Here is a 19407-nt window from a genome sequence, read left to right on the forward strand (position 1 = left end):
CTCATACGACAGGCAAAACATATGCTGTTTCATTTTGCTTGAGCTACCGTTGAGGCCAATTGACCAGCTGCCACAGTAAAGGAAGATCATTGCAGTAGACAGTCCCATGATGAAGAGTAAAGATATGTTGGGGATACTTGCAGCAATTCTATTTTACACAGCTCTTTCAGCAGGTAAGGTTTTAACTATCATTATAATTATGGCATTATGATGAGCAAATACTTCCTCCTTTGTTAGCCCACATATACAGGAAGACAGCCTTCTCTATGATAATTAGACACAGCATCGTTGGACTTGGGTTGTGAGGATACTTGTATGAGAATTGGTCAAAGCTCATCACTATAATCAGTATAAGTTGAATTTTCAATGACTATTTATGAACAGTGATGTTGTGTATCATGTTCTGTGAGCTTCTTCTTGAAAACAAAAAGAAAATGGTCTCTTTATACATAATTTAGACACAGACAACATCATGCAAAGATTGTTAATTTATCTGACAGTTATTTCTACCATGTCTGAACATGCATTTTAAATGTGTCTGTCAGTCCTGTTGTTAAAGTACTTTAGTTTTTCATCGCAACACAACTGAAGATTAAGCATAAACTAATGTGACTATAGATTACTGTGTATTTCAAAATAGAAAAGAATATAATCGCTTCAGTAGAGATCATTCTTTTGAAAAACTGAGCTGTTTCAAAGATGTTGGTTAAGGAATAAATGTTAATCTTTTCACTGGGAAAACATCCCAGCTCATCTTTGAATAAGTTCATAAGTATTTTTTTTTCCTGTTGTGAGCATAGACAAGTGCAGAACACTTTGGTTCAACATCTTGTTCTGAAGAAAATGACAGTAGTACTCTACTTGTACAACATTGTAGGTCAAAAAGCATGTTCTGAAATGACTTCACATATTTCTGTGTATGTTATATTAAAGCACACAAGGGTTACAAAAGAGGTAGTCCTTAGCTTATACAGTTTTTTCCATGATTTTCTCTCTCTTTTGGGTTAGTACTTAGCCTCTGCTGAATGTCTCCAAACACTAGTTTCTGTGATTAATTACTACAATGTGAGGATGCTGCTTTCATCAACAAATTGAACAAACTCAGCCTCTCTGCTCCTATGATGCTGCTTGGCCTGCTGTGTTCATCCAGCCTTGCACCTTGTTGTCTCGAACAAACTAGTAACCTTATTTATTAATTTGCATACTTCATTAGTCAGGATCTTTCTGAGCCAATGTTTTAATAGATCACATACTCTCTAACTTTCTATTTCATTTGAGAGGAAGTGACCTGGCTCTGCTAGGTCCATTTTTTTTGGACAGATCAGCTCATATAAGAATGTTTAATTGTTTAACATGCATCTAATGTCTCCGTCAGGATATTAATAAGTCAATACATTTGCTGGCAGGTCACCTCCATTTGGTTATCGCACAGATCACGATGATATTGGGCAGACATATGCACAAAAATTCAGAAAGATTATCAGATCAGGTCCTGAATAGTCCGTTTCAGTTCTACATCCAAGCCTTGGATAAAGTTTAAAACTAGAAAAGATGCAGCTACTGATGAACTATTGTTGTTTATGATCTTCCTCCATCTCGTTCGTGTTCGTATGCTAAGACAAATCTGCCAAGTTCATCACAATATGGGTTTCTTCTTGCTTTAACTTTATCAAATAACCTTGTCATTCTCTTTCTTTGTGTACTCAAGGCAGGCTAGAAATGCAGTACCCTGGGAGAGCCCAAAACAGATATCAGGGGCTGCAAAGAGATATAGATACGTTTAATGAATACACAAGATGGCAGATGGCATGCACCTTGAAGGTGGAAAAGCGGATTTTTGTTTACTAAGCAAAAAACTTTTAAACGTTGATGCTCAGAGACCTGGGTACACTTGCGCATGAAACACAAAGTTAGCACGCAGGGACAGCAAGTAATATTGGGAAGGCAAATGGCATTCTGGCATCTATCAAAATGGAATTGGAATACAGGAATAACAAAATCATGCTATAATTTTATAGGACTTTGGTAAGAACTCACCTGGACCACAATTTGTTGTTTGGGTCTTGAAATCTAGGAAGAATATACTTGCCTTGGAAGCAATACAACAAAGTCTGCTGGATTGGTTCTCAGGATGAGAGGATTTCTTATAATAAGAGACTGTGTAAATTTAGGCCTACCTTTGGAAGAAGGAAAGGAGATCTCATTGAAGCATACAAGACTTTGAAGAAGCATTTAGAGGGTCTTGACTGAGTACATACTAGGGTCTTTATGTCCCTCGGTTGGGTAATCCAGGACACAGGACACAGTTTCAAGATAAAAGGATCAATCATTTAGGACTTAGATAAGGAGGAATCTCTTCATGCAGAGAGTTGTGAATGTTTGGAACTATTGGGTATATTCAGGGCTGGGATATATTTTTAATCTCTTCGGGATTGAAAAGATGTGGGGAAATTTTGGAAAAAATGGAGCCATCGCAGAAGAGCAGACAGGCAGCCTTGTCCCAGGGTAGAGGTTTTCTTCGCCTTTGGCGTCTAGCTACTCCAGCAGCCCGGCTGGCGGTCTCGTCCAAGAGTGGCAGTCTCGGCCCGGCATGGCAGTCTGCTTCTGCGAGGCTTCTGGCCCAGTATTCCAGTGGCCTGGCAGTCTCATCCCGGGTCCATCTTCAGGGTATTTATTCCATCGTTCCTTAATTGGCTTTCCCCCATCCCAGCCCCAACTGAACTGTGATGAACATTGTCTTAATTTTACTTCCGTCATTGATGTAGGTGCTGTGGTGTGGTGACATATAAAACTGTTCACTGCATTTTTCATATAAAACTACACGTGACAATAAATTTCTATTCTATTCTAGAAAAGATCAACCCCCATGATCATGTTGAGTGCCAGCAATCTAAAGAGGTTATGTGGTTTGTTCAAAGCTGTTTTTTTAATGATTTTTTCGTTTTTATTAACTTGAGAGGATAAGACAGCAGAAACATGACCAATACATAGTTCATTACAATTCAGACAAGTCGATTGCCCTTAAAACTAAGCAAACAGTGCCAGTTGTGAGCAAGGTACATGCTCTGGAATTAATTCTTTTTACACAGGTGGGATATTTTAATGATAAAATATAAAACTAGTTTTATACATGTGTGATTTACTGGTGGTAGTTAATAGATGAAAAAATACTATGGGTGATTTGGTGATGAAATAAAAACTGCTCAGTTGCATGTAAGAGCACTTCCGGATACAAAAACACAGTTTTCGTGATTAGACTATTCAAACTAATATATATAGCAAGCCGCAATTAAAATGAGTATGATGAAGTGAAAGGTTAGTACAAATTTACCGAAATGAAATCAATTTTTAAAGAAACATAGGCTTTCAACAAAAACCCCATCAAGGTTTGTGAAAAAGTCAGGAAATTATAATAAAATAAGAACAACAGTTTAAATACACAGAACTATATTTAAAAAACAAGTTTTTAGTGAAAACACAAAGCTAAAATACAGGATTGTAAAGCCACATATAAAACAACTATTAAAAAGAAAACAAAAATGTCTACCTAAGGTTAAGGGAAGAAATACAATTCAGTAAGTCCAAAGCATGAAAGTCCGAAGCATAAGAAAGTATAAGAAAGTTCTGAAGAACAGTAGTATTCGACTCGAAACATTAATTCTGTTTCCCTCCAACAGATGTTGCTAAACCTACTGAGTATTTCCAGCACTTTCTGTTTTTAGTTCATATCTAGCGAATCTACTTTTTATTTTATTTTCTTTTATTATAGAATAAATAAGTATTGTTTCGTGAAAATAAGTTCAATTTATGTTGTTTTTTTGAAGAGAATTGTTTGAATGTTCTGCTAGCTGGGGAGAAGCTTCCTGCTGCTAAATCCCTTGATAGCACTGAGTTCCTTTGAACAAAGGATCCCCAATGGCAGTTCACAGGCAACTTGCTTGATGTGTTCTCCATATGGTCAGCACACTGCTGGATTAATAGCAGGGGCAGTGTAATGAGACTGTTAAATGGTGTATTAATTGCCTCCTTAAGGGCCTTAATTCATCAAATCCCTACACTGTGAAAACAGGCCCTTTGGCCCAACAAGCCCACACCGACCCTCAGAGAATCCCACCCAGACCTGTCCCCCTGTAACCCACCTAATCTACACATCCCTGAACACTACTGGCAATTTAGCATGGCCAATCCACCTAACCAGCACACCTTTGGACTGTGGGAAGAAACTGGAGCACCCGGTGGAAACCCAAGCAGACACAGGGAGAATGTACAAACTCCACACAGACAGTCACCCGAGGGTGGAATCGAACCCAGGTCCCTGATGCTGTGAGGCAGCAGTGCTAACCACTGAGCCACCATGCTGTCCCTAATTGGTGACAGGGTGGAAAGACTTTACATAGCTGTCCTGCCACAGATTTAATTATGGTCAAAGTGGTAGGGTGACACGATCTCCATTTGCCACCCTCCTACCTGATTAAATAACCTCACGACCAGATCTGCCACTTGGGGCCAGCAATAAATTCCAAGGTATATCTAACTAATGCAGTTGATTTTTGTTTGAGAACATTGCTAGCCTGCATGCTGTCTGGAATAATACCCATGGAGATTGTTCACATAAATTTCCAGAAAACATTTGATTAGTCTAGCTGGAAGAAATTATGAGGAAAATTGCACATTCTTAGTGCTGAAATAAAATATAGCATAGATTAGTACTTGTTTTCACAGTGAGTAGTGACAAAAGAAATATTCTCTAAGTGGCAAAGATGTAACAAATGGTGTAGCCCAGGGATCTCACCTGGGGCTTTCCCTGAAACCAACATATTATTCATACCAGATAAAGAAGTGACTTAGATGGAGAAATAAGAAGTTTAAAAATGTTTACAGAAAGTTAGACATTCATGTTACATAGGTGGCAATAGGAAGTTAGAAAGGTACATTGATGAGTGGACAAAGCTTATGGAGTTCAAAGAGGGCAACAGCAATGTCATCCACTTTAGGTTGAGGTGGCTAAATCACAATGTTTCTTTTATGCAATTTGTATTTCTTCAAATCAAACAACATCCTAGTGAATTTACATTGTATTCTTTCACTATGCTGTTGCTAATGGGGAGCCCAATATTTCATTTCTTCCCAGGTTCTTAAGGTTTCAACCTCCATCTTATCAACACTGCAGTTTTCTCTGTTACAATAATTTAATAATTTTAAAGAGTACAATAACTTAATGATAAATCAGTTAGTTACAAGCTTATAATTTTAATATCATTTGGCTTGTACATTTTTCTTCCTGTTACGTGATAATAACGTTAGGTAATTCTGGAATTGCGTCAACGTCTGCGAAAGCAAGTTCCCTATTAACAGATGCTGATCAACCTAGGGCGGGGGTGGGGTTGGTGGTATTTGTGGAATACTGGTCAGCTGTTTTTCCTCTCTAACCTTTTTGTTGGTGCCCTGATGATATTATCCACAGTCCAGCGCTATTAAATAGCTATATTCCTTCATGATTCACTTAGATAACAAGAGCTTTGTGATGTGCATTTGCTAACCAGAGCTATCTTATTTTCACAAATTAATAGTTGCGATATTTGGCAATTAATATCTGACAGAACTTCCATCTGGGCTGCCAATACAGGAAACACTAGTTCCTCATTTTTAATGATAGTACTTCAGATTTAGAGAGTTTGTAACCATCTCTATCGTTACAGCTAAATCTGAAAGGAACCTTTTAGTTTCATCGAGATGTAAGCTTTTGGAGGTGTCATCTAAGATGATTGTCACTGAACTGCCTAATGGTGAAAAAGTGGAACAACTGGCGAGAGATATAAAAATTATGTAAGTATTACTGTTGATTTCTGATTATATTCACCATACAGTCAAATAAATGGAAAAGCATACTACTAGAAACTGATTATAAATAATATTCATCAGTCAGATTGGATGCCGGGAACAGCATACTTCTCTTGTAAGGTACATAGGAAATTGGACACAAATGATCCCACTTCCCTGTTCTACACAAAAATTCCATGTGCACAATGAGGCTGCAGGTCAAAACAAAATCTGTCAAATTTACTCCTATATTTCTACTTCTATTCACACAAAAATAAAGTAAAAAATCTTGGGCAATCTTACTACCTGATTAAAAAGTCCCAGTTGGAGGAATTGGGGAACAGAGTGGCCGATTGTTCAGTGGGTAGCACTACTGCCTCAAAGCACCAGGGACCTGGGTTTGATACCACCGTCAGGGGACTGTCTGTGTGGAGTTTGCATGTTCTCCCTGTTTCTATGTGGGTTTGCTCCAGATTCCTCCCACACTCCAAAGATTTCCAGGTTTAGGTGGATTGGTGAATGTAAATTGTCAGCAGTACACAGGCTAGATAGGTGAAAAATGGGGATAGGGTAGGGGGCTGGGTTTTGGTCGGATGCTCTTCAGAGGGTTAGTATGGACTTGATGGACTGAAAGGACTATTTCCACACTGTAAGGATTCAATTTTTTTTATAAAGAAAGCAAGTGCACAGTTGCCTTTACTGGTTTAATGGCTGTCCTATATGACCATGGTGCTAATATGACCACCGCATAGAAGATGTTGCGACTATAAGAAGTACCAGACCATCTAAAACCTGCTGAAAGCAGTTGATGGCACTTCATCATCATCAGTTTGATCCATCCCATGATATCACAGAGTTCTTTCCCTCAATACATTATTCAAAATATATTCATTTTGTTTAATATTATAATGTTTGTTTTGAGTCATAGAATTACACAACCAGTTTCAATTGCATGATGTGTCATTCAGTTGGTTCGAAACTACCTTCTTAGTCTCTGCCGGAAAGAAAAAGCCCAAACTGACTTTTGTTCAGTTTGAGTTATACTACACACATTGCCTCATTGAGAAATGTGAAATTACTTAAATGTAATGTAATTGTAATTGAACTTTCATGTTATTAAGTATCCATCCCCCTCTCAGTTTCAGTATTTTCCTGTTCAGTTACATTGTAACAAACGTTAAATGATTGATTTTAATAAGTGCCAGGATGAAATCTCAACATCAAATAAAGATGTTCACACATTAAATGTTCTTGGAGTATATATTGAAAGTTTCTCGTAATCTTCAGTGACTGTTAATTGTTCTTTCATTTCAGAGTTCCTTTGAGAAGCAGAGAGAACCTTTCAGATCCAACCTCCCCCATTCGGACCAAGTTTGTCTACAAGATTTCAGATTTGTATGATTGCTTTTTCTTGTGACTTTTGCAATGTGTAACTGTATGGATTTGAGGCCATTGTTACAATTCAGACTTTGCTGCATGTTATGCATTTTGTGTACAAAATCCACTAATACTTATTACGAGTAATTTTACCAGTTTCAAATGGATCAGACCAATCAGAAATAACTGTATGGTGGCTTTAAAGGATTTTTTTTTAGTGGAAGGTTAGGGGGAGATGAAATGCAAACAAAATGAGAAGGTTTTTTTTGACAGAACCAGTAAAGAGAATCTGCCTCATTTGGAGAGTACAGCCAAATATCATAGATTTATAAGCATTTGCAAAAGAACTAGAGAGGAAATTGGAAGAAATTTCTTTACACAAAGATCTTAAGATATGAACAACACTATCTACAAAGGCACTGGAATCAGATTCCACGGGATCAAAATAAAACACTGGATGTCTCCTTGCAGAAGCGTAACTTTCCAAGTTATGGAAAAAAGTACTGAACCATGGGAAGAAATTTGAGAACACTTCAAAAGAACTGACATAAGTGTGATAGATTCATATAGCACAGGCCATTTGGCCATTGATTTACTATATTCGGCAGTTGGTTTCATGGAGAACCAAGCTGACAATATTGAAAATAATAGAAATGGAGCTGAAGAATGAAGAAGTAATTGTTGACAAAAATGCCAGGATTCTCCTCAAACTTGTTCTTCCTCTAAATCCACTGATACATTTTGCTGCAGTGTGGCAGAAACCCTGTTCACCTGCAGAAATTGGTACGTTTTCAGCTATTTTACCAAGTGCAAGCATTTCAGAGGAAATTCAGTTTTAAAAGCCTGAAAAACCTAGGAGTTAGAGAAAATAAGAAAGAAAGACACCTGAGAACCCAGGAAAATAATAAGTAAGAAGTCAAACACTGTGCAATTTCAGAAAGAATTCCCAGGGGAGAAAGTGGGAGATAACATATTCGTGAGAGCATCCACAGAGGTATTGATTGAATATAGACTGCCTGAACTGTATAATGTATCATGAATTTCTCAGCTTCTCAAAATTGTTCAGTAAGTAACTAAAACTACACCAATTATAGGTGGTGTAGTACATTAGGGATACTAAATTCTGGAGCAACCATAAACCACAGAGGGAATCAGGATGCATGAAGAACCAATGCCTGTCAATTGCAATGTAGCATACCAACGTTGCACTGCCTGCCCAACTCAATAGTTTCATTATTATTATGCCAGCTCATCATGTTGTTGATTGATTGGATGCATTAAAAAGGGAAATATCACAAGAAGCTGACACCACTTAAAGCTAGCCTGCACTGCTTAAAACGAGCCTGCAGTACTTAAAGCCAGTCTGCAGTGCTTAAAGCTAGCCTACAGTACTTAAAGCTAACCTGCGGTACTTAAAGCTAGCCTGCAATACTTAAAGCCAGATGAGCCTTTCAAAGGGAAAGTGCACCATGGCTGCAGCAGGTCCTGTCAGTCAAGCAGGTCCTGTCAGTCAAGCAGGAAGTGTCTCTGATCTGAATATCATTGAAGACTGGGCACAATATGGGAGAATTGTGGGATCCAAGTTTGCTTCGAAACAGCACTTTAGACCTTGGTGGATTTGGCAGAAAATAAGAAAGATGTCCTGTAACCACAGAATGCCCACCAGACGCATGCTCAGAATGAAGTGGGAACATGTAGGCATGGATCAATGCCAGCAGTCACATTCAGGGACATGGGTGCAATACCACAAAGGGTTCAATGACCTCACACAAGAGATCAAGGTCAGAGAATGCATTTTAAATGACTTATCCTGTCAACTGCACCACTTGCCTCAGATATTGTTCGATATATCACATCACCAACATTAACCTACTAACAGTCTTTGTAATTGAGGACTCATTCCAGACATTCATACGCTGTACCACCCCCTCATACATTTAGCAGTGCAGCAAGCCTCAGGTATACATCTCACAACTTGCACAAACTGCCAAATGTTCAACCACAACAACCACATCAACCAAATAAATTGCACCACACTCACCAATGCTCTTCCTCTCTCTAGCAGGACAAGGTGGCAAAAAACTGAAGGTACCAGGAGCTTACTGGATAGGAGCATGGAAATCTGCAAGTTTTAATTCCCATGGAGTTGATAGCTGACTGCTTCATTGCTGAGGCCATGGTTAGAGGATGAGTTGAAACCACTGAAGATGAAAGTATCCTCACCTAATACTTCTCACTAACCCCTCAACCTACAATTTCTTCTGTGTTACAACCTGCCAGATAGTGAAAGCATGTAGGTCTTACTTTATAGCACACCATGACTTCATTCTGAGATAACAAGGTGAGGAGCTGGATGAACACAGCAGGCCAAGCAGCATCAGAGGAGCAGGAAAGCTGACGTTTCGGTTCTAGACCCTTGTTATCTCAGATTCTCCAGCATCGGCAGTTCCTACTATCTCTATGACTTCATTCTTCTGTTTTTCTTCTTTCCGGTACTCTGAAAATGTGACCAAGGCAGAATTGGACAATGAGCAAGAAGAAAATGATGATGAAGGCATTTCATCAGTATTTCACACTTGCAGCTCAGACAGTGACAGTGTGCATCATTAAGAGGAAAGCAGAACAGAAGCAGGAACTTCATTGTTTGAGACATCAGGGATAAGTGGTCTGTATTCTGGGTGAGGGGGCAAAGATAACACAAATGGCAGAGGGCTAGGTCACTCAGGTGCTCTGCTGAAAAGAACTCAAATGGGCTTTTGGTTGGAGAGTGTTGCTTTGGGAATGATCCACAAAACGCTTGGTGATTTAAGAAGCCCACTTGAAGGTATACAGCCATTATCAAGAAGCATGAAATCAGACACCAGCAAAATGCAGTGTCATGCACAGACCTTTGAGACCAACTTTTCCGTCATGGAAGTGATAACCCATTCTATTCACACACTTGGTGACCTGAGCCTAATGCAGCAACTCCCTGTGACAACTAATACTCCTGCTGTGCAAGGTCAGCTTACAAGCTTGGGCTGTCAACTTCTACTAGATATTGGGGCTAATATTGAACGGGAACATTAAGACAGATAATGGCACATGGAATACAGACACTACGGGATTGCACATGGGTGATTAGTTGACTTTGTACACAATATGGCAAGATTTTGATCGCTAATTTGCTTTGTAATGTTTATTTTCTGGTAGTTTTTACTTTTACTGGCCAAGAGGCCACTTCCAGTTCCCTCAAACCTATTCTCATAAACCAATGACTCTCTGTATTAACTGATATTATTAACTGTTCTCTCTCTTCAAGTACTATGCCTCCCTCCTTTATACCTACCAGCATCAGCACATTCACCAAAAAAATCAACCTTTCTGTGCCTCTATCATTCCAAATTATTGCCTTATCTCCCTGCTCCCTCTATAATCACTGAACACTTGATGAAATGTTAGTGCTGTTGGACTAGATTAAAAAGTGGGAGAGCTTCCAAGAGGGAAACCCAAGGCTTACTAAGGTAACAAAGGTTGTTGGGTTTTCCAGAAAGCAGGCAGCTGATTGGCTGCCAGCAGGTTTTCTGCCAGAATTAGGACCCCAGAGCAGGAAGTCCCGCCTGACTGGAGCTGCCAACGAATCAGAACACGACAACTCCAGAGATAGTAAGAACTGCAGATGCTGGAGTCAGTGTGGATCTGAAGGAACACAGCAGGTCAGGCAGCATCAGAGGAGCAGGAAAGCTGACTTTTCAGGAACAAAAACAGAAGTTGCTGGAAAAGCTCAGCAAGTCTGGCTGCATCTGGGAAGAAAAAAATCAGAATTAACATTTTGGGTCCAGTGACCCTTCCTCAGTTCTAAACTTTCCTGGTCCTTGGATGCTTTCTGGCCTTATGATAACTCCTGAACTCATTGACAGTTTAGCTGATACCAGAAAAATACCCCCTGGACTCCCAGGATGAAGATCCCAGTGGGAAAGGTTTGGGAGTGGTTTCTGAGGGTGGGGATCATAGCGAAAAGAATGCAAGGGGTGTTAGAAACAAGGGCAGGAGGGTAGTTCTCAGCAGCAATCACTCTACCCCAGGTCCATTCCCTCAGTGTTGCACAGTTTGTTGCATATCAAGAGACCATCCACCTAATTAATTGTTCTTCTCACCTCCAAGCACACCATCTCTGAAACTGGAGGATAGCACCTAAGTTATCACCTCCAAATCCATCATCACCTCTTCCAGAACATCCTGCTGAAACAGTCCAATCAGGTTTCTGCCTGAGCCACATTATCAAGACAGTTCTTAAAAAAATCATAAATGGTATGTTATGAAACAGTGACAAATGTAAACTTTCCCTTCTTAGTATTGCACGAGTTAGACAAAGGAGAGCCAGTAGATGTGTTCTATTTGGATTTCCAGAAGGTCTTTGACAAGGTGCTGCAAAGGATGCTGCTAAATAAGATAAGAGCCCATAATTTTGAGGCAAGGGCATGGATAGGGGATTGGCTGACTGACAGAAGGCAGAAAATAGGGATAAAGGGGTTTTTTCAGGAAGGCAGCCAGTGACTAGTGGAGTTCCGCAGTGGCCTGTGTTGGGACGACAACTATTCACATTATATAATTAATGATCTGGATGAAGGAACTGAGGGCATTGCTGCTAAGTTTGCAGATGGCACAAAGATAAGGGGAGGGGCAGGTAGTGTTGAGGTAGCGTTGAGGTAGCAGGGATGCTGCAGAAGGACTTGAACAGGCTTGGAGAGTGGGCAAAGAAGTAGCAAATGGAATACAATTTGGTGGACTTTGGTAGGAAGAATAGAGGCATATATTATTTTCTACATGGGGAAAGGTTTCAGAAATCTGAAGTACAAAGGGACTTGTCCTACTTCACAATTCTCTTAAGGTTAACATGCAGATTCAGTTAGCAGATGGAAAGCAAATGCACTGTTAGCATTCATTTCAAGAGGGCTGAAACACAAGAGCAAAGATGTACTGCTGAGGCTGTATAAGGCTCTGGTCAGATGACATTTGGAGTAGTTTTGGACCCCGTTATCTAAGAAAGGATGTGCTAGCATTGGACAGGGTCCAGAAGAGCTTTACAGGAATGATTCCGGGGATGAAGAGCTTGGATATGAGGAGCGATTGAGAACTCTGTGTCTGTACTTGATACAGTTTAGAAGTTTGAGGGGGGAACATCACTGAAACTTAAAAGAATACTGAGAGGCCTGAATAGAATAGATGTGGAAAAGATGTTTCCAAGAGTAGGAGAGATGAGGGCCTGCTGGCACAGCCTCAGAGTGAAGGGATGATCTTTTAGAACTGAGATGAGGAGGAATTTCTTCAGCCTGAGAATCTTGAAGCTGTGGAATGCATTGCCACAGAAGGCTATGAAGGTCAAGTCATTGAGTGTATTTAAGACAGAGATAGATAGGTTCTTGATTGGTGAGGGGATCAAGGGTTACTAGGGGAAGGCAGGAGAATAGGATTGAGAAACATATCAGCCATGTGCAGGCTCTATAGGACAAATGGCCTAATTCTGCTCCTATATTTTATGGTCTTACTCAACTTCTCAGCAGCTTTGACAAAGTTGACCACACAATTCTCCTCCAATGTCTCTCTGCTGTAGTGCAGCTGGATGGAATTATAACTGCCTGATTCCAGCCTTGCCTATTTTCTCATAGCCAGAGCATCACTTGAAATGGTTTCTCTTACTGTTCCCACACTGATACTTCTGGTATTGCCCAAAGATCAATCCTTGGCCCAGTCCTATTTTTTTGCATGTTGCCCTCCTATGATATTGGTCAAAATGCAGTGTTAGTTTTCATTTGTACACTTACAACATACAGCTCTACCCCACCACTAGCTGACTCTACTTCTTCACTGATGTTAAGTTATTAAACTGCTTGTCCAACATCCAGAGCTGAATGAGCAAATATTTCTCCGAATTAAGTATTTGGATAACCAAAGCTTGTCTTTTCAGTCCTGGATACAAGCTTCATTTTTTAGCTCCAAACATAGCCCTCTATGAGGCTAAATAAGAGTGTTCATAACTTTGAACCTGTGACGAGCTTCTGATGTCTTATCTGCCCAAAACTAATACTAACCCCTGCTCCCCAACATCAGCTTTGCCGCAGCTCATCGGTTGGTAAAATCATTATCCATTCCTTCATTACTTTAAGGCTTAACTATTCCAATGCTCTTCTGCTTGATCTTATACTTCACACCATCCAACATCATTCAAATCTATACTGCTTGTGACCTTACGTTAAGACCTGTTCGCTAATCATTGGCCTGCATTGGCTCTGGATATGCAATCGCTATTTCAAAATTCTCTCTGTTGTTCTTGACTTCCTGCAAGTCTCTATCTCCTCCTTAAATTTACTCAATGGTCCAGCAATCACTGCATCCTGGGGGTAGAGAATTCCAGATTTATATCCCTTTGAGAGAAATAATGTGTCTTGATCTCTGTTTTAAATCTGCCACCCTTTATCATAAAACTATTAACTCTTGTTCTAGATGATCTTGTTCTTGTTCTAGAAGGTAACTGGAGCTGAGTCCATGAAAAGATCAGCTATGATTTTATCAAATGGCAGTGCAGGCTCCAGGGGCTAGATGGCCTACTCCTGCTCCTATTTCTTACTTTCTTATGTAGATTGCCCATATGAGAAAACATCCTTTCTATGTCTATTTTGTTAATTCCCTTTAGCATCTTACATACCTCTGTTACATCTCCTCTCATCCTTCTAAGCTCCAGAGAGAACTGGCATTAACTGCTCACTCTCTCTTCTTAAGACAAACCCTCTCATCTTTGGAATCAACCTAGCAAATCTCCTCTGAACTGCCTGCAATACAACTGCATCCTCCCTCAAGTAAGAGGACACAATATTCCAGATGTAGTCTCACTATTCCCCTGTACAGTTGTAGCAACACTTCTTTACTTTAATGCTGTCTTCCTTTAGCAATAAATGCCTATACCTACATACTAGTTTTCTGTAGTTCATGCACATGGACACCCGAAGCACTCTGAAGTTTCTCTTCATTTAACTAATAAATTGCCTTTCTATTCCTCTGACCAAAATAGATAACCTCATGCCTATTCATGTTAAACTTCACTTGCCACATTTTTGCCATTCACCTAACCTCTCCACATCCATTTGTAAATTTCTTATTTCTTCATTGCAGCTTACTTTCCCTCCTATTTTAGCATCATATGCAAATTTGGCTATAGTATTCTCTATCCCCGCATCCAAGTCATTAATCTCGATTATCAACAGTTGGGCCCAAGAACCGAAACCTGTCCACCCCAATCTTGCACATCTTGCTGACTAGAAAACGCCCATTTATCCTAACTGTCTGTTTTAATTGGTTAGCCAATCCTCTTTCCAAGCTAATAATTTACCCCTAACCCCATTTGATATTACTTGTGTATTAACCTTTTGCACAGTACCTTGACAATGGTTTCTGGAAATCCACATATACTACATCTGCAGGACCCCCATTATCCATCTTGCTTGTTACATTTTGAAGAACTCTAGCCAATTAATCAAACATGATTTACCCTTCATAATGCCACATTGACACTGATGGGTTGCATTTTGACTTCCCAAATGTGCTTTGTGAACTATGGATTCTGACAATTTGCCAATGACTGGTCGGTAATTAACTGATGTGTAGTTTCCTACATTCTGCCTCCCTGTCTTTTTGAATAAGGGCATTACATTAGCACTTTTCCAATCAACTAGAACCTTTCCTGCATCCGGGAATTTTGGAATATTATAACCAATGGACCCACTACCTTTGCTGCCACTTCCTTCAAGACTCTAAGATGTAGGCCATCAAGCCTTGGAAATTTGTCTGTCTTCAATCCCAATAGTTTGCTTAGTACATTTTCCTTAGTAATGATGATTCTTCCAAGTTATCAATTTGTAGAACCTCTGTATTACCTGTCACCATTGGGTTGGTACTAGTGGCCTCACCATGAAAACTGCGGAAAAATATTGATTTAGTTACTTTGTCATTTCTGTGTTCCCCACTCATGTTCCTGGAGCAAGACTGGAACCACTATTAACTCCCCAGTCTTATCCTCCAAGGAAACAACATGCACTCTAGCTACTCTCTTTCCTTTTATATACATACAGAAGCATTTGCTGTCCATCTTTATAGTTTGAGCTTTTTTTTTCATAATTTACCTTTGCTCTTCTCATTATGTTTTAGCAACCCTTTGTCAATCTTTTAATGTTTCCCATGCTTCCAGCCTTTCACTTGCCTTTGTAATATGATATGCTTTGGTTTTTGACTTTATATTATCTTTAAATTCCTTGCCTAGCCATATATATTTCCCCTCCTTAATACAAGAGTTTTGGCATATGCTAAATGAATCAGAATATTAATTAGAAAAAAAATGACTGCATATTTGGTCTTTTCTGAACATTTAATGATATTGCACAAAGCAGTACTATGTATTCAAAAACAGTTCTATCTAAAATAAAATATCTTCTTATAGCTGCAAGAATTGTGGTCGACAAGAATCTCCACAAGAACCTCAGTGCAAGCCCAAACCTCCACCCACTGATGAATGCTATGCTCATGACGACCAATCATGCAGAGATTATCAACGCTACTTAAGAGCTGCTAAATACTCCAAGCATCAAGAGGAACACTTGGCTCAAAAACCTACAGAGATACCTATTGAAGCAACAGTTGATCCAAATTCTTTTTCAGATGCTCCATAAATTGTTCTAAAGATTTTATAAATAACTACTGCTGTTTCTTTATGGCTGTCTACCTTTGCTATTTAGCCATAATGGCATTCTGCCTTCACCAAATAGAAAATAACAGTTTGAACTCTGGTTTCATAATAAACACTGCTTTCTGTATCATGTATCATTTGTATAAATATATCATGGTTTGTTTCACAGAAACAAAAGAAATTGAGACAATGTGAAAATGTTAGCACTAAATACTGTTTTCTACAAAAGCATGCTACAACAACTAAAATATATAAAACCATAGTTTAGCTAGAGGAACACAACAGGCCAGGCAGCATCAGAGGAGCAGTAAAGCTGACATTTCGGGTCAGGGCCCTTCTTCAGAAATGGGGAGGGGGAAGGGAGCTCAGAAATAAATAGAGGAGGGGTGGGGCTGGGGAAGGTAGGTGGGATGGTGATAGGTGAGTGCAGTTGGGGAGTGGTCAATGAGGTGGGAGGAGCGGATAGGTGGGAGAGAAAATGGACAGGTTGTGTCAGGTCAAGGAGGTGGGGATGAGAGGAAGGGTTGGACATGGAATGAGGCTAGGGGTAGGGAGATTTTAAAACTGGTGAATTCCATGTTTAGGCCATCGGGTTGTAGGCTCCTGAGGCAGACGGGGGTTCACCTGTATATCCCCCAACTTGTTCCACTGTATCCACTGCTCCCAATGACCCCTTCCGATTGCCAACAATTTTAACTCCCCCTCCCACTCCCTGGGTGACATGTCCATTCTGGGCCTCCTCCAGAACCACAATGATACCTCACGCAAACTAGAGGAACAACACCTCATATTCTGCCTCAGGCGCCTACAGCCCGATGGCCTAAACATGGAATTCACCAGTTTTAAAATCTCCCCACCCCCGCCTCATCTCATGTCCAACCCTCCCTCTCATCCCCACCTCCTTGACCTGACATAACCTGTCCATCTTCTCTCCCACCTATTCGCCCCATGCATCCCACTGAGCAATCCCGACCACTCCCTACCTGCACTCACCTGTCACCATCTCACCTACCTTCCCCTGCCGCACCCCTCCTCTCTCTATTTATTTCCCAGCTCCCTTTCCCCTCCCCATTTCTGAAGAAGGGTCCTGACCCAAAATATGAACTTTCCTGCTCCTCTGATGCTGCCCAGCCTGCTGTGTTCCTCCAGCTCCAAACTGTGTTGTCTCTGACTCCAACATCTGCAGTTGTTACTATCTCTGAGTAATTTACAACCTTAGTCAAGAATGTTTCCAGAAAAGAAGTGAACAATTTGGTTCATCAAACATCCATGTTTCCACCATGACCCTACGCAATCCTTTCTGACAAGATAATTGAACCTGCAAATCTTCTCCTTTCTTTCCTCGAATGTAATTGTCAGAAGCACTATTTCCCTCACAGAATTAGGTTTACTCCAATTGCACTCACACATGAAGCTCTCAACCTTATTTATAGGTCAGCTGAAGGTGGAGAGAGATGCAACAGCATGGGAGAGTTTAAGAAAAGAGTTCAGAAATATAAAGTCACAATGGCTGAAAATGAAAGGGAGGATACACAGTAAGCCAGAGTCAAAGAAACAAAGTTTCTAAGGCATGGGTCGAAACATGGTTGAAAATGTAGAAGGGTAGGGCACAGATCATGGTGGAATGAGTGAAGCAAGTAGAGGGTGTTGACATCAAAGCATTGAGGACATGAAGCTATCAGTGATCAGTACAAACAACAGTGATAAATGAGTAGGTGTCAGTACTCAAAAGAAAGTGAGTGTCCAAAGTTTTGACAAGTTTGGGTAAATCACAGAAGATCAATGAGGAGAGTGCTGAGGCAACAGGTGTGATTGAGAATTACAGTCCTGGTGGAAGTGTGCTATGCTAATAAGATATTAAAGATCAGAGCTGGGTGATCTTGGTAACTGAGAAGCTATTACAATAGCAGGTCAGTTTACGCCAAACGTGACCCTGCCCATTGACTCCAGCCTGATGATTCAGAAAAACAAAGTGCCTTTTCGACGTTGGATTGGTGACAACTAGGCTCATTTATGATTTGATGCAAGCTCCAAACAATGCAAACAATCCAGGGTCATGACAGAGATAATATCAGATCTTGTCAACATGAATAGGAAGAGGTATGGTTTTGAGAGTTTTGAAAACAAGCATAAGCTATTTAAAATACAGAGGCATTGTCAGAACAAGCGGCTATGAAGGTCAATCAGCAGGATGGAGAGTGATGAGTTCTTCCTCAGGGCAACCCTTGTCCTCTCTGACCTGTGGCTCCATGATTGGTTTGCTGAAAGCTGGCAAATGGCAGCCTTGTTTCTAGGGAATGAGTAGGAGTTATGCCACAGTTAGTCAATGCCACACACCACTCTTGGGATTAATGTGAGCAGTTCAGAGCACCACATCTTAGCGTGTGAACTTATGTGAACTTTGGACATATGAGAGCCCCCTTTGGTGGGAATGTAAAATAGATTCCTGAGAAGAAACATGGACTCCAAGAGTTAAATTATAAGGAGAGATAATACAACCAGGGTTGTATTATCTGACACCTCAAAGATTAAGGTTTAGACAATTTGATGAAAATCTTCAAGATATTAAGGGAACAGATGAAGATCAAAATCGGTGCGAGTTTCCCTCTAAGAGGTGTTGAGAATAATGGCTGGTGTGATGATTTAATTGAGTGAGCGACCAAAAACCAGATTCTTGCCATCATGATAAACTCTTAAAATTAAATTTCCCGTCCTTAAGTGAGATCAAGCAGGTCATGAGAAGCCTATCTGTGTGCATTTGTATCTCAATAATTACACAACTCCCCTATTAACTCACTTTTCTTGATTATAGAATCCCTACAGTGTGGAAACAGGCCCTTCAGCCCAACAAGTCCACACCGACCCTTGCAGCATCCCACCTAGACCCATCCCCCTATAACCCACTCACCCCTGAACACTACGGGCAATTTAGCATGGCCAATCCACCTAGTCTGCACATCTTTGGACTGTGGGAGGAAACTGGAGCACCCGGAGGAAACCCACGCAGACACGGGGAGAATGTGCAAACTCCGCACAGATAGTCGCCCAAGGCTGGAATCGAACCTGGGTCCCTGGCGCTGTGAGGCTGTAGTGCTAACCACTGAGCCACCGTGCCGCCATATCCCAGATTAAGAAACATGAATGCTCAAAACATCAACAGCAAAAGCTAAGCGGGTGCCTATCAAGGTCAATCCTCCGAATTGAAATGGACAAGTTCATGGTTTTGCCAGCTATTTTCTTTTGTGTCAATTTATTTGGAACTGCTTCAAATGCAATAGGTCCTTCCATTGTCACTGGCCTGGACCCTTCATCCACACAACTGGGCAACTCATTAACTACAGAACATGTCCTCAGCCAGGCTTAGAGAGCCCCTCTTGCTTCCAACGATCTTGCCAGGCAGACTGAAGCATAATTTCTTGGTGTAGAGGCAGCATGAACAGACATGGGGAGCTATGCATCTTCCGGCGTTAGCAGAGAGAGAGAGTCTGGCATCT

The 19407-nt window shown here is 40.5% G+C and overlaps 1 protein-coding gene and 1 long non-coding RNA gene across 2 annotated transcripts in view; one reads left to right on the forward strand and one right to left on the reverse strand.

Annotated features, from left to right (window-relative positions):
• LOC109919633 (immunoglobulin J chain) lies at positions 1-16045 on the forward strand. Its single transcript, XM_020519663.2, has 4 exons — positions 1-173; positions 5700-5826; positions 7135-7215; positions 15668-16045. Exons 1-4 carry the CDS (start codon positions 107-109, stop codon positions 15894-15896), a joined length of 504 nt encoding a protein of 167 aa, XP_020375252.1. The 5' UTR covers positions 1-106; the 3' UTR covers positions 15897-16045.
• Positions 9654-19407, reverse strand: part of LOC125483490 — a 21897-nt gene continuing 12143 nt past the window's right edge. Inside the window, exons 2-3 of the long non-coding RNA XR_007262456.1 lie at positions 11334-11468; positions 9654-9694 (exon numbers count right to left, since the gene is read on the reverse strand). This is a non-coding gene — a long non-coding RNA (uncharacterized LOC125483490). The remainder of the gene's footprint in view (positions 9695-11333; positions 11469-19407) is intronic.

The sequence above is a fragment of the Rhincodon typus genome, chromosome 1 (assembly GCF_021869965.1).
Source record: "Rhincodon typus isolate 14 chromosome 1, sRhiTyp1.1, whole genome shotgun sequence".
In the NCBI taxonomy this organism is placed as follows: domain Eukaryota; kingdom Metazoa; phylum Chordata; class Chondrichthyes; order Orectolobiformes; family Rhincodontidae; genus Rhincodon; species Rhincodon typus.

What these genes read in the sequence shown, in the direction of transcription:
- LOC109919633 (XM_020519663.2), top strand. Translation starts at nt 107, where the DNA reads ATGATGAAGAGTAAAGATATGTTGGGGATACTTGCAGCAATTCTATTT. An exon ending in TTACACAGCTCTTTCAGCAG is followed by an intron (nt 174 to 5,699) that starts GTAAGGTTTTAA and finishes CTATCGTTACAG; the next exon opens with CTAAATCTGAAAGGAACCTT. An exon ending in GCGAGAGATATAAAAATTAT is followed by an intron (nt 5,827 to 7,134) that starts GTAAGTATTACT and finishes CTTTCATTTCAG; the next exon opens with AGTTCCTTTGAGAAGCAGAG.